At 44.7% G+C, this 24,129-nt stretch overlaps 1 protein-coding gene across 11 annotated transcripts in view; it reads left to right on the top strand.

Moving 5' to 3' along the window:
• Positions 1-24,129, top strand: part of LOC119972287 (focal adhesion kinase 1) — a 585,346-nt gene that overhangs the window by 322,545 nt on the left and 238,672 nt on the right. For all 11 annotated transcript variants that reach the window (XM_038808747.1, XM_038808746.1, XM_038808744.1 and 8 more), the window contains one exon: positions 14,443-14,499. In XM_038808747.1, the coding sequence (XP_038664675.1) occupies positions 14,443-14,499 (57 nt within the window). The remainder of the gene's footprint in view (positions 1-14,442; positions 14,500-24,129) is intronic.

Below are 24,129 nucleotides of genomic sequence, written 5' to 3'. Positions count from 1 at the left end.
CCTTTGAATGTTAAGAGGCAAAGGTTAGATTCTCCCTTGTTGGAGATGGTCTTTGCCTGGCGCAGTTGTTACTTGCCACTTATCAGCCCAAACCTGAATGTTGTCCAGGTCCTGTGCATATTGGCACGGGTCTGAGGAGCTGTGAATGGTACTCAACATTTCCACTTCTTGACCTCATAATGGAAGGAACGTCATTAATGAAGCAGCAAAAGATGATTGAGCTCAGACTTTACCTGAAGAACTCCTGCAACAATGTCCGGGGACTGTGTTTTTCCCCAGATTCCCATTGATTTTAATGTTGTCAGGTTTCCTTGTTGCCATACACAATCAAGTGCTGCCTTGGTATCAAGGTCAGTGGCTATCACCTACCTTCTTGAGCTGTTTTGTCCATGTTCGGACTAAGGCTGTCATGAGGTCAGGGGCTCGGTGGCCTTGGTGGAAGGTTTGAGCAATCGAGAGCCAGTTCCTCATGAACTATGAATATCGTACAAAATTGGTTCATGTTTGACATTAATTGGCATTCTCATTGCAGTCAAAAGATATTTAGCGAGGAAGATATGTTGCCAAAATAATGCATTTGGGAAGTTGTTTTACTGAGGTTTACTTTTAGATCAACTTAAGTTTTACTTCACATTGTTTTACCTAACATGCAAGTGTTGTTCCTCACTTTAGGTGCCCAAAAGTCACCAGAACATTTGAAAGAAATCCTATGGAATTATGTGACTGTTCTTAACAATGTTCAGATCCAGAACAAGCTATGCATGCATGAAAATAATATATTCCATATGTATCAAAGGCGAATTTTGGGGAATAATAAGCAATCTTAAGAATAAAATGCTCACAACAACAGTTGGACTGCAGAGGTTTAAAATACACTCCCACAGCAAGACATAATGCAACAAATAATAATAACAATCGCTTATTGTCACAAGTAGGCTTCAATGAAGTCACTGTGAAAAGCCCCTAGTCGCCACATTCCGGCGCTTGTTCGGGGAGGGCAGTGCGGGAATGCATAAGGCAAACCACTTTCCTATTTTGCTTGCACTCATTAAATTGAAAGGAGGTTCTCAAACAGTGAAGTGCAACAGAAACCAGGGTTGTGAGGTCTGGACATGTGAGGACCAGAATGCACAATTAACCTGAAGGATGCTGGTATCGCTGGCATTGACATAATGGCTCCTTCAAATTAATCGAGTCCGCATTCATGTTTCAGAGCTCTTCCCCTCATTTGGGTTCAATTTGATAGTTCCCAAGAATAGGCCAGGGTATCATGATGCACAATTAACCGTTGAATATAATGGAGGTAAAAGATCAACTTCATGCTGCCAGCTCACTTTAATCATTTCAGCATCTAGCCAGTACTAACCACGCCGTATGGCTGAATGCATAATAAGTGGGCGAATAGCACAGGCTAGCTCGACCGAAAGCTAGCATGCCCCTCTTGAAGGGAAGTGCAATGTCACAGGGGCATGTGGCAGTAGTCGGACAGGAATGATTTCAGAAACATTGAAAAATGACACAAATATTGAGAGAGCAGATTCCAAGGTTTTTGGATGCTACACTTTCTGAAGACGGTGGAAAGGAGGATAGGTAGTTTGTTTCTGCAGGCAACCTGGAGGCCTTCCGAACACCATTCAGAAGGCAGTGGGAGCAAGTAGTTGCAGACGTCATTGGCAGGTGTCAAGTTTGGAGGATTTGGAAGAAGTTCCACAAGACAGTCAATGACATTGCATAAGTGGTTCGGGTCGGTAAATGCATCTTCCGATGTTGCACCCTACCAAATGCCCAATAGCCTCAAATGCAGCTCAATTCATCACACCTCTCCATCACTCACATACCACCAATGTCTATCAATCATGCCTCATATCTGACATCCATCTGCTTCACTGTTCCCACAACAGTTAGTACTGTTGTCCACAGCTGCATCTCTCAGGTTGCCACACTGTCAGCAAGTCAACCAATGTAGCCACATAACCCAAACTGACTGCGCCACACTTACTAAAACACTTCATTTTCTCTACACAACCGAGGCAGCAGGAGCTAACACGGGGATGGTCACCCCTCCTTGCCTAAACTCCATGGAAGAAATGGCACTGGCCATTATTGGGGTGGTTATTGCTGATGCTGTCTGCAGAGTGGTTAAAATCATCGAAGGTGATATTTTCATAAACTGATATCCTCGTGTCACTCTGAACTGTGGAAAACCTACAGTCCTAGCAAAGCCGCACGCTCACTCGACCTATGTAGTTAGCTTTCTTTGAATAGAGAGACTCAGTGGTCTCCCTTGCACAACAGTGGGTAGGAAACTGTGACATGTTGGAAGTATCCCCAGCTCCAGCCCAGAAAGAGTTAGTGTGTAAAATTGAAGTTTCACAGTCACCTTTCCACCTAATGGCAATTTGCTACTTGCCCTGCACTGGAGTGGCAAATTTCAGTGAGGATGTCCTTGTTGAAGTGCAGATGTCTTGCACATTGGTCTGGATTTTTCAGTGCTCATGATGCTGAAACTATCAGTGTTCACCATCATTACTCCACTAAAACTGATAGCAACTTTACGAGTCCAGAAACATGAAGAATAACACAGATGTTGCTGGAATTGACTCTACGTTCCTTCAGAGTGTGCTCTGTCCAGGTTCGCCAGACTGCAATCCCAAGCAATCAGTGAATTAATGAAAACTTCCATTTTTGCATTGTTAGTCTTGCTCTAAAAATGCTTGAAAAATTGCACTTTATTAAATGTGTTGTAACTGGGTTTTTAACGGTATACTAACTTCATAAACACTGCTAAATACCCTCACTTGCTCCTAAAAACTAGCTTTCTTTTGTGAAATGCCTCATCAATCCATGAAATAATACGATATACACTCCAGGGGTGGGATTCTCCAATAATGGGGCTATGTCCCCATGCCCATGAAGGAACACGCTCAAATCACTCTGGACTTACCTGGAGAAAGTCCAGGGTGATTCTCCAATTTTCAGGGGGCTAGCAACTCCTCACAGCTCCGGCTGCCGATACAGGGCCCTGCACTTCCAGTCGGGGGTTCGCGCATGCGCACGTAGGCGGCCTGTGTTGGCCGACCTGCGCGACATGGCCGACCCACACCGCGGACTGGCACCGAAAACATAGGCCCCCCCCCTCCCAGATTAGCACCCCCCCCCGGCGGATCGGTGGCCCCCAATCGGTAGCCTGGACATCCTGGAGGCCTCCCCCCACCGGTGAATGTTCCCAGCGCCCCCACCAGGGCGGCCGTGGACTGAGTCCGCAGCCGCCACGCCGAGTGGACCATGAGAGAACCACGGCAGCAGGAACTCCTCCAGCTGCACTCGGTGAATTGCCGCGGGGGCCTCTTTCAATGGCCCCCGACCGACGGCGCGGCAATGGCGCGGTTGGCGGTGATTCTCCAGAGAATCGCAGGAGCGGCGTCGGACCCGATTTCGGGTTTGACCCCCCCCCCCCCCCCCCGATTTCGGCACGGAGAATCCTGCCCTATATTTTTTCTTTCTTTCTTCATTTGTTTTAGCTTCCATCTTAATCCAAATGACATAATTTATTTTGCTTTCAGAAAATGTAACCTCCTACTTTGTTGTCTGAGAGAAGACTTCAATGTGATTGGCTTTTTAAAAAGCTTGCTGATATCATTGCCACTATCTGCTTAAAAATCCTTTGACTGGATAGCAGAATTAAACTGCCTTCAGTAAAGCAGATGTACATGCCATAGAGATTGCTAGATCGTTCAGGGAAGTATTCCTTGAGGTCAGTAGAAAGCACAATTGCATCGCTGTTAACTGACGTTTCTAGCCCATTTTATCCTGGCTGAGGTTCAAGTGGGAGAATTGCTCACTGAGTGGATATGACCTCCATCTTTCCCGCCTCAGTCAACACAAAGATTTTCAGTAGCTGCTACACTAATCCCTGTAACAATAGAAATCACAATTGAAATGAAAGCTAAACAAAAGCAAATAGCACTTAACCTCCAAGTAGTAAATTGAAATGAAAATCGCTTATTGTCACGAGTAGGCTTCAAATGAAGTTACTGTGAAAAGCCCCTAGTCGCCACATTCCGACGCCTGTTCGGGGAGGCTGTTACGGGAATCTAACTGTGCTGCTGGCCTGGTTGGTCTGCTTTCAAAGCCAGCGATTTAGCCCAGTGTGCTAAACAGCCCCTGTTGCGCCTTTATATAATGCTGGTGGGGCTCCTAACTGCTGTTGAACCCATGTTCAGCTATTTTCAGTTAGGAGATGGGTTTATCTGGAGCGTTCAGCTACAAAATGGCACCGGTTGTGTCAAATTAATGTTGCACGCTGGTTGTCACAATCTGCTTGTATTGCATACTCCCTGCAGTGGTTTACTGCACGCCTGCCAATGCCCCCATTAATATAGTGGCTGGTGTGGTTTGTCCCAAAATGTTTTTTGTGATTTGAACACTCTTTTGAAGCTCGAGGGACCTTAGAACTGCAGCTCCCGCCAAACAATAGGCACAACTTCTCATCCACTTTGAAATTTGTCACCCACTTTGTTTCGTTCACACAAGTGTAACCGCTGAAGGCTCATGCAATGGTTTGGATGGTAAAATGTAGGTAAACCTTATTATAGGTGTAATATATCATTTTTAAAAATAATGTTATTACCTGCTTTGGAAAAACAATAAATTTGGTACCCACAGTGAATCATCATGACATATATATATTACCATATATCACCCAATACCTAGGCTAAGCATGCAGGCACAATGTCATAAATTATCCTGCCCAATAGTCATTGATAATTCTTTATCATTTCTACTTCTTGGTTGAACATTCAGCATTGATATTCCAGTATGAACCATGCAAGGAATTTGAATTGGAATGCATTCTGAAAATTAAATGACACTCCATCATTTAGGGCAGCACGGCAGCATTGTGGATAGCACATTTTCTTCACCGCCTCAGGGTCCCAGGTTTGATTCTGGCTTGGATCACTGTCTGTGCGGAGTCTGCACATCCTCCCCGTGTGTGCGTTGGTTTCCTCCGGGTGCTCCGGTTTCCTCCCACAGTCCAAAGATGTGCAGGTTAGGTGGATTGGCCATGATAAATTTCCCTTAGTGTCCAAAATTGCCTTTAGTGTTGGGTGGGGTTACTGGGTTATGGAGATAGGGTGGAGGTGTTGACCTTGGGTAGGGTGCTCTTTCCAAGAGACGGTGCAGACTCGATGGGCCAAATGGCCTCCTTCTGCACTGTAAATTCTATGATAATCTATGATCATCCTTTCCCAGAGGATCCTTTACTGTGAGATTACTAATTAGCTCAATCTGCACAATATTAGATTGAAAATAGCCTTTTATTTCATGGGTTCCTCAACATATTGTTCTAGAATATGAACGGAAAATGGTGAAAGTACTCAGGTCTGGCAACATGTGAAGAGACAGTAACGGTTGTGGGTTTATGAACTGCTCCCATCAATGTTTTCTGATCTTTTTTGTTTCTTAGTTCCATACTTACTGATGGTACATCCTGATTTTTCACACTAAGATTTTTTTAATGTCTTTATCTCATTTTTATTATCAGTTACTCCCCTTTTCCCTTTTGTCTTTCCTTTTGAAAGCTCAAGACCCCTGAAATATTTACTTCACAACATTTGTCTTCCAGCAACCACATCTCAGTAATGGCTACTAGATCAATCTATTCACTTTTGTTTGTGCCATTATTTAATTTAGCGTGGTGTGAATGCATTGTGCATTAAGGTTTAGTGCCTTTAATTTTAACTTCTTATTATTTTTCCCTGATGTGACCTTAGTCGGTAAAGTTCTATTACTTCAGTTCCTTTTCCTTTCCTTAGGCATCTTTTTTTACAGAATGTGGGCGTCGCTGGTTGGGCCAGCATTTATTGCCCAACTCTAGTTGCCCTTCAGAAGGTAGTGGTGAGTTGCATTCTTGAACCGCTGCAATCCTTGAGGTGTAGATATACACACGGTGCTGTTCAGGAGGGAGCTCCAGGATGTTGCTTCAGCGACAGTGAAGGAACGGCGATATATTTCCAAGCCAGGCGGTGAGTGACTTGGAGGGGAACCTCCAGGTGGTGGGGTTCCCAGGTATCTGCTGCTCTTGTCCTTCTAGATGGTAGTGGTCGTGGGTTTGGAAGGTGCTGTCTGAGGAACCTTGGTGAGTTACTGCAGTGCATCTTGTAGATGGTACACATGGCTGCCACTGTCCGTCAGTGGTGGAGCGTTTGAATGTTTGTGGAAGCAGGAGCAATCAAGTGGACTGCTTTGTCCTGGATGGTATTGAGCTTCTTGAGTGTTGTTGGAGCTGCAGTCATCCAGGCAAGTGGTGAATATTTCACTACACTCCTGACTTGTGCCTTGTAGATGATGGACAGGCTTTCGGGGGTCAGGCGGTGAGTTACTCGTCGTAGGATTCCTAGTCTTTGACCTGCCCTGGTAGCCACAGTATTAGTATGGCTAGTCCAGTTCAGTTTCTGACCAATACTTAGGATGTTGATTGTGGGGGAGTCAACGATGGTAATACTATTGAATGTCAAGGGGTGGTGGTTAAATCCTCTCTTGTATGAGATGGTCATTGCCTGACACTTGTGTGGCGTGAATGTAACTTGCCATCTGACAGCCCAGGCGTGGATATTGTCCAGGTCCTGCTGCTTTTGGGCATGGACTGCTTCATTATCTGAGCACTCGTGAATGTTGGTGAACATTGTGCGGTCACCCACAAACGTCCCCACTTCTGACCTTATGATGGAAGGGAGGTAATTGATGAAGCAGCTGAAGATGTTTGGGCCAAGGACACTATCTTGAGGAACTCTTGCAGTTATGTTCTGGAGCTGAGATGATTAACCTTCAACCACCACAATCATCTTCCTTTGTGCCAGGACTCCAACCAGCGGAGAGTTTTCCCCCTGATTCCCATTGACTTCAGTTTAGCTAGGACTCCTTGATGCCATACTGATCAATTCCTGCCTTAATTTCAAGGGCAGTCACTCTCATTTGTTTCTGACATTCAGCTCTTTTTTTCTATGTTTGAACCAAGGCTGTAATAAGGTCAGGAGCTGATTGACCCTGGCAGAACCAAACTGAGCGTCCGTGAGCAAGTTGTTGCTGAGTAAGTGCCGCTTGACCAAAGAGCCGCTTGAGTCCAAAGATGTGCAGGTTAGGTGGATTGGCCATGATAAATTGCCCTTAGTGTTCAAAATTGCCCTTAGTGTTGGGTGGGGTTACTGGGTTATGGGGATAGGGTGGAGGTGTGGACTTGGGTAGGGTGCTCTTTCCAAGAGCCGGTGCAGACTCGATGGGCCGAATGGCCTCCTTCTGCACTGTAGATTCTATGATTGACAGCACTGTTGATGACTCCTTCCATCACTTTGCTGATGATGGACAGTAGAATGAATGGGCGGTAATTGACTGGGTTGGGTTTGTCCTGTTTCTTGTGTACAGGACACACCCTGTGTAATTTTTCACATTACTGGGTAGATGCCAGTGTTTTAGCTGTAGGAGAGCAACTTGGCTGGGGTGTGGCAAGTTCTGGTACACAAGTTCAGTACTATTTCTGGGATATTGTCAGGCCCATAGCCTTTGCTTGATTTTCCAAAATTGCTAATGTGGTCTGCAGCCTTGACATTTCTCTTCAGACTGAAAGGTTTGCCCTTACCTGACCCTTCCCTCCCCTGATGAGTTTAAAATCCTTTCTAACTCCCTAGTTACTCATTGCCAGAACACTGGTCCCAATTCAGCTTCAGTGGAATACATTCCATGGAGTAGCTCTCTGTTTCCTTCATACTGGTGGAGCCCAGCATGGGACTGTACAAGAAAAGGCTGAGGCAAACAAGCAGGTCGCGAGCAGAAATACCTAGACACCATCCAGGCTTGGACTGGTATGTGGCAATTAATGTTTGTGATAATGCCTAACCAGGGGCTGGTTTAGCTCACTGGGCTAAATCACTGGCTTTTAAAGCAGACCAAGGCAGGCCAGCAGCACGGTTCCCGTACTAGCCTCCCCGGACAGGCGCCGGAATATGGCGACTAGGGGCTTTTCACAGTAACTTCATTGAAGTCTACTCGTGACAATAAGCGATTTTCATTTCATTCATTTCATTGATGGTCAGTAGCATTTTCAAATCGCCAACCATAAACATCAGCCATTGACCAGAAATTAATCTGGGCCAACCACATAAATATCGACTAGAGCAGTGTTTACTAACTACAGCATATACTGCAGCCTGTCAAGGTTTGTGGAAGAAAAGAGTGGGCAGATAGATATCCTGCTCAGGAGGCAGAAGCTAATGCCTCAGTGGATGTTTTGGAGAATTCTTCTGGAGACACAGAAATATCTGCAAGATTATTCAACAGATTAAAGCCTGTAAGGGGAACAGGAAAGTTAAGGAGAAGTGTTAGATTGGGGAAAGGATTAAAGGAGCAAGGCTTCAGCGAGGGGGGATAAAGGTGGCTTGTATGAATAGAAGTTGTGGAATGCAGAGAGAGAATTTGAGAGAGACGAAGAAATCAAAAGAAGATACAAATAATGGACTCTGGTCGGAAGAGAGGCCAAATGTGTACACCAGTGAACATGGAAAATTTAGGTTGTATGGGCTTGGTAGAGATGTGGAGAAAGGGGAGGAATTTCTAGATCTATGGGTTTTGTATATCTCTACACAAGAGTGTTAACTTGAGTAGTGATTTATGATTTTTCAAGTTTAAACGTATTCCTTTTATTTGCACAGAAATGGATTAATAAAGTACAGTGCAAAATATTAAAAAGGATAGCAAGAATAGTAAGTATATAAAAGGGAAGAGAGTTGCTAAGTAAATGTTGGTCCCTTGGAAGTTGAAACCGGAGAGTTAATAGTGTGGAACACAAAAAAGGCAGAAATGCTAAATCAATATTTTGCCTCAGTTTTCACGGTGGATGACACTGGTACCGTCCCTGTAGGAACGGGAAATTCAGAGGTAATAAAATGGGTGGAACTTAGAATAATCAGCATCAGTAGGGAAATAGTACTCAACCAACTTTTGGGATTGAAGGCAGACAAGTCCCCAGGAGCTGATGACCGAGATGATCCTCGGATGTTAAAGGAAGCGGCAGTGGAGATATTGGATCCATTAGTTGTAATATTCCTAAATTCCCTGGACATGGGAAAGATTTCAGTGGATTGGAAAAATGCTAATGTAACACCCCTATTCAAAATGGGAGGGAGGCAGAATGTAGGAAATTACAAACTAGTTAGTTAAGCACCTGTTGTTGGGAAATTGTTCAAATCCATTATTAAGGAATTAGTATCAGGACCGTGGTTAGCACTGCTACCTCACGGTGCTGAAGACCCAGGTTCAATCCCGACCCCGGGTCACTGTCCATGTCGAGTTTGCACATTCGCCCCATATCTGCGTGGCCCCATGTCTGCGTGGGTCACAGCCCCGCGACCCAGAGATGTGCAAGGTAAGTGGATTAACCACGCTAAATTGCCTGATAATTGGGAAAAAACTTTTTAAAAGTATTATCAGGATATTTGGAAAGTCATCAGAGTCAGCCTGGTTTTATGAGGGGTAAATCGTGTTTGATTAATTTGCTAGAGTTCTTCAAAGATGTAACAACAAGCGAAGTGTACAATGGGGACCCTGTAGATATAGTATATCTTGACTTCCAGAAGGTGTTTGATAAGGTGCTGCACAGACGGCTATTACTCAAGGTTAGATCACTCACGGTTCGACTCACTGGCTGACGGACAGAAGACAGAGAGTTAAGGTAAATGAGTCTTTTCTTGGCTGGCAAGATGTAACTAGTGGGGAGCCACAGGGTTCAGTCCTTGTGCCCCAACTATTTACAATCTGTATTAATGACTTGGATTCAGGGATAGAAGGTTCTATAGCCAAATTTGCAGATGACACTAAAGTAGGTGGGACAGAAAGTTGCAATGAGGAAATAAGAACCTTACAAATGGATATTTGGTTAGATGAGTGCAAAAATGTGGCAGATGGAGTTTAACATGGATAAGTGTGAGGTTGTGCATTTTGGTCGGGAAAATGGAAAGACAACTTATGATCTAAATGGGGAGAGACTTTGGGGCGCTGTGTGGCAGAGGGATCTGCGGGTCCCCAGGCATGAGTCGCAGAAAATTAGCATGCAGGTACAACAGGTAATAAAGAAAACAACTGGAATGTTGGCATTTATAGCTAATGGAATAGAGTATAAAGGTAAGGAAGTGTTGTTGCAACTATACAAGGCATTGGTGAGACCACACCTGGAGTATTGTGCACTATTTTGGTCCCCTTATTTGAGGAAAGATGTAGTAGCATTGGAGGTAGTTCAGAGGAGGTTCACTAGATTGATTCCAGAGATGATGGGTTTGTTTTATGAAGAGAGATTGAGCAGTTTAGGCCGATACTCTAGAATTTAGAATGAGGGGAGATCGAATTGAGGTATATAAGATGATAAAAGGTATGGATAAAGTAGACATGGAGCGGATGCTTCCTCTTGTTGGTCATTCTAGAACGAGAGGTCATTGTCTCAGGATAAGGAGTAGCAAATTTAAAACACAGATGAGGAGAAACTAACTAATTCTCCCGAAGGGTCGTGAATCTGTGGAATTCGCTACCCCATGGTGAGGTGGATGCAGGGACCGTGAGTAAATTTAAGGAGGTATTCGACAGATTTTTAATTCGTAATGGGTTGAAAGGTTACAGAGAAGGTGTGGAATCGATGCCATAATGAGATCAGCCATGATTGTATTGAACAGTGGAGCAGGCTTGAGGCTTTTTTTTCATTCGTTCATGGGATATGGGAGTCGCTGGCTGGGCCGGCATTTTTTCCCATAATTGCCTACCCTTGCTCCTTGTTCTTATGTTTTAAGAAAGATCTATTCTGTCTAATCCCACCTTCTAGCTCTTGGTCTGTAGCCCTGTAGCACCTCAAGCACAATTCTGGAGTTCTTGATTAATAAGGGGATTACTTGATTAATAAGGGGGTCAGGGGTTATGAGGAGAAGGCATGAGAATGAGAAAAATATCAGCCATGATTGAACGGCAGAGCATTCAAAATTCAAAATTCTGCCCTGTGAGTTATTTATGTAAGGAGAATAAAAGAAAGTCTTTTTTTTATCACCCAGAATTATCAGAGTTACTTACTTTATTTCGCACAGCTTCCAAGTTTAATATTTTGATTTGCAACTGCCTCATTCTTTCCTCATCCCAACCATTATTCGATATTCATCCATCCCTTTGCCTCAACCTCATAATTAGATTAGAGCTTTTTTCTCTCTTTTCCCCAGCCTGTCACAAAGCTTATCTCAATGGCACCCATCTCTTTCCCCCTTAAGACTGTGTACCCTCCTCACAACAGTACTGTTCCCCTGCTCTCCACAAAGCACCTTATTGCCAACCACCTTGTTCTCTCGAAACCACTTGAATGTTCTGTCACCATTCAGTATTTGCCCCTCCTAACACTCCATTTGTGATTCCTGACTCCCTTCAATTTGGTTTCTGCCCTGAACACCATGGTTGCCATCGTTGAAATTGTATATTGTCCTTGATCTCTCTGGACTGTTAAATGCAGTCTCCACCAGCCACCCAATGTTGAATGTATATCTTGGTTCCATCCTGCTTCATAGAATCATAGAATTCCTGCAGTGCAGAAGGAGGCCATTCAGCCCATAGGGTTTTCACCGACCATCTGAAAGAGCAGTAGACCCCCATCCCCCACCCTATCCTTATAACGCCACCTAAGGGCAATTTAGCATGGCCAATCTATCTAACCTGCACATCTTTGGACTGTGAGGAAATCAGAGCACCGGGAGGAAACCTACGCAGACACGGGAAGAATGTGCAGACTCCACACAGTCACCCAAAGTCGGAATCGAACCCGGGTCTCTGGGGCTGTGAGAGAGCAGTGCTAACCACTGTGTCGCCCACGAACGCCTCCATGCCCTGGGCAATTTCATCAGATATTACCCCAGGCTTCAATTTTTATTTTCCTTTTAACATGCTACCTTTTGGCAACACCATTGATTTTTATCGTGTCATTTGTGACGTATATGCTGAACCAGATGGACTTCAGTGTTCAAGAAGGCAGCTCACCACTACCTCCAGGACAATTAGGGATGGGCAACAAATGCTGGCCTTGCCCACATCCAAATATTTTTTTAAAAACCTCTGTGACGCCACTGAAAAGTCCTCAATTACCGATGTCCTACCTGACTACAAACCAGTATTCAATTCTGGACCTGAAATAGCTTTGGTCATTGCAGTGTTGACAAGACTAACATCACCCTACTCATTTTCCATCGCAAGCTACATATGATAGTAACTGACTTCCTCCATCTTTCTGACATCAGCCTGGACAGAACACAGTGGTGCGCAACCTTTGACCCTTTGGTGAACTTTTAACCTTCCATCCTGGGTGTCACCAATTCCAAGTTTGCAAAATTACTGCTCTTGACCCTACTTCATTCCCCCTACCCTGAAACTTTGTTATTTGCTGACTCAGTTACTCCAGTACTCTAACAGACATTCAAACCGTACCCTTCAGGAAATTGCCATATGTTCAAAACTCTGCCACTCACATGCCAGCCTGCATTGCCCCTGTGCTGACTCACCTTCATTTGGCTCCTTTTCACTTGATGGATTTCAAATTCCTTGCATTTGCCCACAGATGCTTTACATGGCTTCAGCGCTTCCTATCATTTCACCTCATTTAGATTTTGTTCCTGTACATGGGCGGGATTCTCCCGTACCCGGCGGGGCGGGGGATCCCGGTGGGACGGAGTGGCGTGAACCACTCCGGCGTTGGCCCGCCCCAAAGGTGCGGAATCCTCCGAATCTTCAGGGGCTAGGCTGGCGCCGGAGTGGTTTGCGCCTCGCCGGCTGGCGTGGAAGGCCTTTGGCGGCGCGCCAGCCGGGGCCGAAGGGACTCCGCTGGCCACGAGAGTCCACGCATGCGCGGGTGAGTCAGCAGCTGCTGACGTCATCCCCACGCATGCGCAGGGTGGAGGTCACCTACGCGTCGGCCATCGCGGAGGCTGACACGGTCGTCGCAAAGGAAAAGAGTGCCCCCACGGCACAGGTTCGCCCGCGGATCAGTGGGCCCCGATCACGGGCCAGATCTCCCCCCCCCACAAGGACCCCGGAGCCCGCCGACGCCGCCAGGTCCCGCCAGTAAGGGACCTAGTCTGATCCACGCCAGCGGGACCGGCAAATAACCAGCGGGACTTCGGCCCATCGCTGGCCAGAGAATTCGGGCAGCCCCGGGGCCCATTGAGTCGCGCCGGTCCCCGCCATTCTCCGAGGCGGGCGGCGCGACTCACGCCTCGCTGTTTTGTGGAGGGTTGGAGAATTCGGAGGACGGCGGGAACGGGATTCACGCCGCCCCCCCCCGGCGATTCTCCAACCCGGCGGGGGGTCGGAGAATCCCGCCCCATGTCGTTCATTTTTCTGAGTCGCTTTTGCTCCCTCTTCACTTTCTACTGCAGATCCATTTCAACCGCATATTTCAAAATCATCTCCTTGAACCACCTTAATTTTGCTTTGCTGTTCCTCCTTCAAAATCTATCTCTCATCTAATTTTTGTTTACTACCCCAAACTTTCCATGTTAGTCACTCTGATGAAGTTTAACAGAAGTGTACTGTGACATTTTATCCCATTGAAATAGCTATGCAAGTGCAAGTTGTTATTGCACATCAGTGACAGATTTTGTACTTCGATTTTTTGGGAAGTAAATGTATTTACCTCAATCTTGAAACACTGCCGAATGTGTATTCAAAAAAATGTATTCTGAGGAAATCCATGCAAATATTTTTCTTACGTTACGTTACATTTAACTAGCATGAATGTTCCAAATTAAATACTTTTTAACCATAGTTACAAGGCAAAGTGCCAGAAATGTTAATTTGTGGGAAGTCATCAGAACTGAATTCTGGGCAAAGACCACCTTTGTTTTCCCTTGTGCTGCACTGCTCGATAATAACCTTGGCTAGATAGAGCTCTGACTTTTATGTAAATCATAGGGGGGCCAACAGAAAGGGTTTTGCAATTTTTGAGCTTGCTGTGGCATACAGACCTTATATGTTGAGTTTCCTTAATTAAACTTTAGTGTGTTTCAACACAGCTCAGTGCTTTCCTATTTTGTTTTAAAATTTATTGATGCTTTTTCCATCCCATCAGGGGTCATCCCCCTACTTGCTGTTCTTCCTTTTTCTAGAGGAAAGGCAGTACTTATGATTGAATGAGGTCATCTTATTCTGCAGAAATAGCTTTGCATTCTGGCTCTCCGCAGACGTCACTTTCTGGAATAGCGGTTGAGTGAAATCTAAGAGTGTTTTTTTTTTCAAAAGCGTGGGCTTCAGCCCTGTCTTAAAGGAAAGGGGACATTCATCTTCTAATGCCTTCCTGATGCTGTGTGTCGAAGTTTAATTAGAAACGGTTTGTGTCTTGAGCAAACTCAGCTAAAATGCGTGGTTCTTCACTTGCAGAAACCGATGACTATGCAGAGATCATAGATGAAGAGGACACATATACCATGCCCTCCAGTAAGTACATTTGGTCTTGTGCACTGGTTATATATGCCTCATATTTAAACATCTGTTGAACTGTAAATATTTACGTAAGCATCAGGTTTGTGAAAGTGTGCCTGATCTGAGGCATTTGGAGTTGTTAGTTCATATCCAAGTGCTGGCTGGATTTACAGCGGAAAATCAGCTTGATTAAAAATAGTTTTTGACATTGTTTAGGAATACTCAGAATGCTACTTTATAGAACACGTCATTCAATTTCACAGTCACTTGGTCAAAAGCTAAATCTTCAGGCATCAGTTTGCTTCTTGTACTGAGCACTTTTTGAAACTTGTGTGTTTGAGTGAAGTTACTCACAGCTGCTTAGCTTTGTTAACACTTAATTCAGTGACATTTGATAGATTGTTAACATTTGTTTCTTTTCAAACCCAAAGTTAAACAAAATGCCTGCTAGTTGGTCCCTTTATTCTGTTTCATAATTTTTCTTTGACACACAGTTCTTCAAAATATGAAAGAGCTTTATGTGACTAGGACTGCCGTATTAAGTAGCACAGTGTTGATCATGGGAGAACGGAGAGTGGATGAATTTCTTCAGTGAATCATCCAAATTTCACAGTGGTCAATGGTCGTCATGATGAATGGATAATAGATACTTGCAAGTTGTTTATGACCAGACTAATTGAATAGATTATATGAAGCGCGACTATAGATTTGACTACAACTGTTAACTGAATTTTCGCAGGTACTGTTTCACATAACATGCTCCACAATGTATGCTGGTATTTTGAGATTGTAAATTGCAGTAGCATCTAATGTTAAACTTGACTGATCATTCTACATGAGTGATGTAAGTAAAAAAGAAATACATCATCGTGGGACAGTTTAAAATCTATTGTTTTCCCAGTTATATATTATTTACATTTTTCATTACTGGTATTTCTGAGGTAGATCAGCGTTGTCACATGTTCCATTTGAAAATTCCAATGTTTAATTTCTGCTGGAAGAAGAGACTAATCCCTCGTATTAACCAGTAGACAAGAGCAATGCATATTTGTACAGCACATTTAATGTTGTATGGTGTCTTAAGGACGTTATCACACAAATTTTGGCACACAACCACAAAAGGACAAAAGCTTGGTCATAGAGATTTTAAGGAGCGTCTAAAAGGAGGAAGGAATGGTGGAGAAGTTGAGGGAGCAAGAGGGGTGGTAGTGGGCAGCAGAGGATTTCCAGAACTCAAGTCCTTGGCAGCTGGAGGCATAGATGCCAGTGGTGAAGTCATTAAAATCCAGGATGTTCAAGAGGCCAGAATTGGGGGGTGCAGATATCCCAAAAGGATTGTAGGGCTGGAAGAGATTATAGAGATTGGGAGGAGCAAGATTTGAAACATACCATTATTATATGTTTACTTCTGTCTTGAGCATTGTCGTGAATCAATAAATCAATTGACAATAAATGAAACCGAAAAGCTGAAAATGTCGATTACATCAGTCTGCCTAATTGATGAAATTAGGTTGAAGTTTCAAATGGGATTATTGGTTATTATTTATTCATGCTCTCATACTGACTGACCACCTCTGATTGTCTGTGTTTTATTTCAGCTTTTTAACAAGTGTTTAATTTTCATTTCTGGTTATTTGACCTCCTGTGAACCTGTTCCTGGATAGAAATAAAAATTACCTGCATCTTGGTGCAGTTGTCTCCTTATCTCATAATATTGAATCCTCAGGAATTGAAATGTATTAGCCCAGTCAAAGGCCACTCAAAATTTATTAAAAGTAAAAATTCTGGTGTTCATTTTACGAGTCCTATTTTTGTACCAAATTTATTCTGAAATTGTATTTTTAACCTTTCAATGGTTGTCGGCCACGCTGACAAAGCCAGTATTTGTTGCCCATCCCTAATTCTCTTTGAGTGAGCTGCCATCTTTAATTACTGGTTCAACTTTTCTGTAGTGGTTTGGTACAACGGAGCGATGTTCTCGGCCATTTCAGAAGGCAGTTATGAGTCAATCTGGAGTCGCATATAGTCCTGATAAGATAAGGATAGCAGGTTTTCTTCCCTGAAGACATCAGTCAACCATATGCGTTTTTACCGCAGGTGATGATAGTTTTGTGGTCACCACTAATGAGACTAGCTTTCAATTCCAGATTTATTAATTAATTGAATTTAAATTCCACCAACTGCTGTGGTAGGTTGCAAACTATTGTCCCTAGAGCAGTGGTTCCCAAGCTTTCCAATAATATAGCACACTTCAATCAGACAAACAATTCCATTGCACACCCACTTTTTTTGGCACACTGTCTCTATTAATACTGTTACAGCACCCTGGGCTAGTGTGTGGTCGATTCCAACCCACAGACCCCGGAGTCCCAACACAAGTGCATTAACCAATAATTTAAAGACAATTTGCAGTATCTTTGGCCCTTGACTGCCAAATAAATTATAGCCACCAGATTTGTAAGTTGAACACAACTGTTCATTGATATCAGAAATAAACTTGAAACATGCTGTAATCACAACTGAATAATGGCCAGCTAACCTACTACCTTTTGACCGTCCCACCCTCTACCCCCACACACAGAAGACAGAGAAACACAGGGGGAGGGGTAAAATAATAGGGATTATGTTGTAAAATAAATATGAGAGTCCTTGCTTCCGGTGTTGAAGTCTTTACAGCAGGCTGCCCTCCCAGGATGCTGAGTGATTGAAGGCACCGGTGTAGTGTTAATGATGACCATCTGACAGAAGCATTCAATCAGTACTCCCAGACAATAGAATTTCCTCTGGAGAGTAAGTTTACCTTTTATTAACCTGGGGCATCCCTCAAGGAACAGCCTCAGGCCTATTTAATTCTCTTTGTCTTTGATTTAAGCTTACTTGGTTTCCAGCTTCACCAGAATGACCTCCAGCCTTACTGAGGAAAGAACAGTGATTTTCAGAGAGTTTTAAATATCTGAACCTGCATTCATCTGGTGCCTGGACTTTATTTCTTTGCAGAGAGAAACTTTTACCTCAGATCTTTCGAGAGAGTCCATTCGATTTTTTATTTATTTATTAGATTTTTTTTATTTGTTCATGCAATGTGGTGTAGCATTTAGAAATTTGTGCTTGTATAATAATCTTGACTTTACCTGCAACAAATTCACTGAAACAGGATCTCTGTACTTAGATTAGCGTGTAAAATTTAATAACAAGAAATGCAAAGCATTTTTACTGACTCTGCCAGGTAATGAGGAACTCCATAGAACAAACTGTACAGTTTGTTTCACAATCAATTAATAGCATTTACTCGTGGTACAGGCACAATAATAACATCTGAAACATTAACTGTTTCTCCATCTCCACAGCTGCTGTCTGGCTTTTGTAGGATTTTGCTTTTGGCACAAAAATAAAGTGCATTTTCTTCCTACTGTTAAAATGCCGGAGTGCTCCATTTTATTCATCGTTTTCAGAGTGAAAAAGCTGAAATGCTGTTGGCTTAAATGTATATGTTGATATCAATAAAATTGGGATTTGATTATTCAATCAAACTCTCCTGAAAGATTTTTAAAGTGACAGCTCCAAAAATGCAGCTAAGGGTTTCAGGGGACATCATGAGCTCATTCCAGCTCTGGATTTGTTCTGTAAATGTGATTATGCAAACCTCTCTGCTCTGTGTTAACAATTGGTATTTTGTATTGTGCCAATAAAAGCTTGGGTGAATCACATCCAAAATGAACTGGCACAAAACATAATAATAAATTGGGCACCTTAAGTGCTTTTAGCCCCATTAATGATTTATTTTACTAATTCTAGCATCTTTAAGATGATAAATTCTTTCCGTGAGATTTGTAGCTCCTGCTTTAACAGGTAGAATTGGAATTCTTGAATGACTCAGGAAGATTTCAAGTAAATGTTTTAAAAGGTGTGAAACGTGGGTAATCCACAATGCTGAAAAAAAGCAGAAAACGTGGAGCTGAAAAGAAACACCCGAATCACTAGCGCCTCTTAGTATTCTTGGTTGCTGCCTATTTCCAGGATTTAAAAAAAAAATTTGCCCCTCAACAGAAAATGTTTTTTTTTTTAAAGCCTCAAATGCCAGCAGCCAGTGCTGTCACAAACGCTGCCTGCACCACCTCCTCTCTCAATCTTGCCATCCATCCCACACACAACATCCTCTACATCTCTAGGGTCTTCAAACTCCACAAAGGCGAAGCCTGGAGGGTTCCGCACGACCCACACATTCCTCAAAGGGGTAGCTGAAAGCTTGTTCCAGCTCTCCTTTGGCAGGGTCCCTTTCCCAAATCACCAAAACAGACCTTGCAGTCTGTATCCCTGGAGTAATACGACATTCAACTCTGTTGTCTTTCCCTCCATTCCACTGCACCTGGTTAAGAGTTGTTGCTTGTGTTAATCGGTTAATAGATATCGCTGCTATAGTGCCATTGGAGCAGAAGTCGAGCATTCGGGAATTGACAACAAAGAGAGAAAAAATAAAGTTGGGGCTCAGAGTCTGCCCCACAGCACACTTCTTGTGGCACACCAGTGTGCTGCAGCACAACAGTTGTGAACCACTGCTCTAGAATATTAGCCAGAGCCTGTAGGTTATTAGTCCTGTGACATTACCTATATGCCACTGTCCTTCCAGCTTCCAATTCATGATAGTAGACAGGTAGTGGTGTTCTAGGCCAAGACCATGCACATGTTTAGTAGCAGCCAAGTAGATGCAAGTATCAGTGGATGAATGAAGCCCCAGGCCTCCTGATCCGAGGATCAGTGCACTCCAATGAGTTCATAGGGGCTGTTTAGCACACTGGGCTAAATCGCTGGCTTTGAAAGCAGACCCAGGCAGGCCAGCAGCACGGTTCGATTCCCGTAACAGCCTCCCCGAACAGGCGCCAGAATGTGGCGACTAGGGGCTTTTCACAGTAACTTCATTGAAGCCTACTCGTGACAATAAGCAATTTTCATTTCATTTCATATGAAGAGGTGAACAAAATTACATGTTTTTCTTTATGCTAACTGCCTGTGGTGTGAAGTAAAGTGACAATTATGTACTTTTATAGCATATATTATGTATGAACGGCTGATTTAGATCAAATGATTGAGAATTGGTTAGTTGACAGGAAACTGAGTAGGAATAAATGGATGAAGGAGCCAAAAGTAATATTTCCAAGTTTGCTGATGACAGAAAACTTGGTGAGAATGTGAGTGGCAAGGAGGGTGTTAAGAGACTTAAGGTGATTTAGGCAAGTAAATGGATAAGTACATGGCAGATGCAGTATGATGTGCATAAATGTGAAGTTATCCACTTCGGACAGTGAAAGAGAGTGGCCGAGTATTATTCAAATGGTGATAGATTGAGAATTGTTGATGTGCAAAGGATTGGGATGAGGATAGGTGGTGACATAGTGGATAGTGAAGAAGGCTATATAAGAATAGAACAGGATCTTGACCAATTGGGCCAGTGGGCCGATGAATGGCAGATGGAGTTTAATTTGGAAAAATGTGAGGTGATGCGTTTTGATAGATCAAACCATGGCAGGACCTATTCAGTTAATGGAGAGTTACAGAACAAAGAGATCTAGGAATACAGGTTCATAGCTCCTAGAAAGTGGAGTCGCAGGTGGACAGGGTGGTAGAGAAGGCATTCTCCATGCTAGGTTTTATTGGTCAGAATATTGAATACAGGAATTGGGGCGGCTTGTTGAAGTTGTACAATATATTGGTAAGACAGCACATGGAATACTGTTTTCAGTTCTGGTCACCCTATTGTAGGAAGGATATTGTTAAGCTAGAAAGCGTGCAGAAGTCATTTACAAGGATGCTACCAGGACTTGATGGTCTGAGTTATAAGAAGAGGCTGGATAGGCTGGGACTTTTTTCCCTGGAGCATAGGAGGCTAAGGGGTGATCTTCTAGAGGTCTATAAAATAATGAGGAGCAGAGATGAAGTAGATAGTCAACATCTTCTCCCATAGGTAAAGGAGTCTAGAACTAGGGGGCATAGGTTTACGGTGAGAGGAGAGAGATACAGAAGAGACCAGAGGGGAAATTTCTTCGCACAGAGGGTGGTGAGCATCTGGAACGGGCTGCCAGGGGCAGTGGCAAAGGCGGGTACAATTTTGTACTTTAAAAAGCAGTTAAACAGTTACATGGGGATATAGGCCAAATTCAGGCAGGTGAGACTAGCTTAGTGATAGAAACTGGGCGGCATGGACCAGCTGAGCCGATGAGCCTGTTTCCATGCTGTAAACATCTATGACTCTATGAGGAAGAATTTCTTCACTCAGAGGGTGGTGAGCCTGTGGAAATCTATCACAGAAGGTTGTGGAGACCAAATCACTGAATATATTTAAGAAGGAAATAGATTTCTAGACTCGAAAGGTGTCAAGGTGTAAGGGGAGAGCACAGGAGTGTGGTGTCGAGATGGAGGATCAGCCATATTCATATTGCAGGCTCGACTGGCCTACACCTATTTTCTATGTTTCTCTGATTAAGTTAAACTGTTTCATGACAGAGTAAGAGTGCCATTGATACTTTCAGGCTCAAGTATATATACTTTTTTGGAAAAATAATCCATGATTGCTATTAAACTAATTTAACTATCCTGTATTGTTAATTTTAACTCATTGTATATGCAATAACTCAGGGGGAAATGCTGTGAATATTGTTGCAGGTAAATAAATTGCAGGCTATAGAATCTGAATATCATTCAAGTGGGGGTTTGGAGGGTTATCTAAGTCTCTGGTATTGGGGAAACATTCTGGCATTTGCAAACTGGTCATGAACATTCCTTCTTGTCATGAATATTGCTTCTGGCACGAAGGCCTAACGGGGGGAGCTACTTTTAAACTCTGCCTCACTCCCAGTGAACACACAAGCATGGCCGCACGCAGACCTACTCCTTGCTTTGGGGATGCTGACCAGTACAGGCTTGTCGATGCTGTGAATGAGAGACGGGACATCCTGTTCCCCCATTAGGGTCGGAGGAACAGCAGCAGGGTCAGTAAAACCACTTGGGAGGTTGTGGCGGCGGCTGTCAGTGCGAGCAACATGACCAGGGGGACGAGCATCCATTGTCAGAAGACCAATGACCTCCACCGAGTTGCAAGGATAAGTCATCACCTCTCTCCAGGCATCAGTTCTGCCTGCCACCCCTCAAAATCCCAACTTGGAGGTCTGCTGGATCCCAGGACTCAGCTGAGTCCCAGTCAGATGCCGAGCCTCTGGACACAGACGTGAGATTCAGGAGGGCATGTCAGCGACATTCCAGCGAGTGTTTAGCACTGCTGCCTCACAGCTCCTGGCTCCTGGGTTCAATTGTGGCCTCTGGTGACTGTGTGGAGTTTCCACTTACTCCCCGTGTCAGTGTGGATTTCCTCCGGGTGATCCAGTTTCCTCCAAATATGTGCAGGTTAGGTGGATTGGCCATGCTAAATTGCCCCTTTGTGTCCAAAAGGTTAGGTGGGATTACTCGGTTACAAGAATAGGGTGGAGATGTGGGCTTGAGTAGGGTGCTCTTTCCAAGGGCCGATGCAGATTTGATGGGCCAAATGGGCTCCTTCTGCACTCTAAATTCTATGATTCTATAAATTGGAGGTGTCCTAAAGGCTACGGGCGCAGGAGATGATGCTGACAATCCATGGCACCGAGGCCAACACTGGCAGCCACAAAGGAATGCCTGGAGCACGAGCTCAGCATCTTGAGTGGTGGTGTCTAAAATATGGCTCAGTCTGATGACCATAGCTGAGGGCCACAACATCATATCCCAGTCACTGAGGGACATGTCTGACACCCAGGTGGACATTGCCGAGGCACTGCAGAGCATGTCTCAGTCATTGAGGAACATCGCTGAGGGCATCAACGCCATGGTGCAGACAACTGGGAGGCGCCAAGACTGGCAGAGCCAGAAGATACAGAGGGCTTTGTGATCATGCTGCCCCTCCTTCCCATGGGGATCCCTAGGGCCCTATGGGTATCGCTAGGGAGGAGGAAGTGCTGGAGGCCAACATGGGCCTGCCACCAAGGAGATGATGGTGGTCTTCAGTTCTTCCGAATCCCCCCCTCCTCACACTTGCGCATGTCAATGTGCAGCAGGCAGAACAGTGTGGCACGGTGAGGCCAGTGACATTGTTAAGTCGGCAAGGGCCCTCTAGCTCCAGGTCCTTCAAAGGACTTCCGCCAAGGGTATCAAAAGCCACAAGGTGTAAAAAGCAGCAGGCTACCTCCACTTCTGATCTGCATCCCAGGGACACACCTGGACGTAGCACTAGACCACAGAGGATCAAGAAGATTGAGGATCACTGATAGGGCGCGGGCTGGGGCAATATCTGTAGCTAGGGAGAATGGAAATGTCAATAGTTCATTATTAAAACATCTAACACCTGACATAGGTGAAGCCTCTGTCACGTCAATCTTCACGGTGGGCCTGCATGCACTCTCACCCCCTGTTGCCCTCTGCTCCCTCCGCCCCTCGGGTGTAGTGGTCTAAGATCAAACGCCCCAAAGCAGACGCCACTTAGAGGATGGGTATGAGCGTTCTATCAGCAGACAGGAGTCGGACTTTGGCATAAACTAAGGAGCAACCCAGCATATCTCACGTCGAGTGATCATCATTCTTCTGCCTTGTATATTGGCCCACTGACAGTGCCGACACAGGCCTATCATTCTGGGGTGATGATACACGGACCCTCTGAGGGTGAAACAGGGTAACCGGTGGTGGTGGGGGGGGGGGGGGGGGAAGCAGGAGGGAAATGGCGGGGGGGGGGGGGGGGGGGGGGGGGGGAGCAGGCGAGCTGACGGACAAAGCCTTCTCTTATGAGAATTGAGTGAGGATGAGGGTCTCCTTAATACTTGGGGCATGGCAGACCCTCGCCGCCGCCTGTCTGCCATCCTCTGCCTCCTCCTGCGGGTCCTCCCCAGGCTTGTCCTCCATTCCCTCCTGGTCCGCCTCCTCAGACGAGATCGCTTGTCCCTCTTCCTCCTCCTCCAGAATGTCACGCCGCTGCTGTGCCAGGTTGTGGAGGGTATAGCAGACCACCACAAATTGGGAGATCCTTTGAGGGGAGGGTGCAAATCTTGATTTTGGCCTTTCCTGCTATTTAACCAGCGCGCCCCGATCCATGATGCCAGCATGTCCCAGTGTGCTTTACTACCAAAAAATGTTCTTAAAGTGTAGTCACAGTTCTAATGTGGGAAACAGCAGCCATTTTACACTGAAATTATTTTGTTTCCCATTTTTATTTTGTGGAACCAGGAAATGCAGGAGGTCTCCTCACGCCCCACAGATGAAACAATTGTCTCTCTACTGCCTCCCTCGCTAAGACCTCTTTTTGAGTTGGCTGAGAACCATTTCTGACGATCAAAATTCTCTCCCTCACTCACTCTCTCCTGATAAATAGATAATTGAAGTTTCATGTACAAATCAATGAAAATCCAAAAACCAACAATGAACATTTGATTAAATGCATCACTGTGTTACAGTTAAAGTTATGTTAATAACTCTGTATTGGCTGCCCCCTTTGATTCTGTTGACCCCAGGGGCGGGATTCTCCCCTACCCGGCGGGGTGGGGGGTCCCGGGGGCATAGCGGAGTGGCGCCAACCACTCCGGCGTCGGGCCTCCCCAAAGGTGCGGAATTCTCCGCACCTTTGGGGGCCAAGCC

This window comes from Scyliorhinus canicula, chromosome 10 (assembly GCF_902713615.1).
Source record: "Scyliorhinus canicula chromosome 10, sScyCan1.1, whole genome shotgun sequence".
Taxonomy (NCBI): domain Eukaryota; kingdom Metazoa; phylum Chordata; class Chondrichthyes; order Carcharhiniformes; family Scyliorhinidae; genus Scyliorhinus; species Scyliorhinus canicula.
The sequence above is the reverse complement of the archived record's forward strand: the minus strand, read 5'-3'. Positions and strand labels throughout refer to the sequence as shown.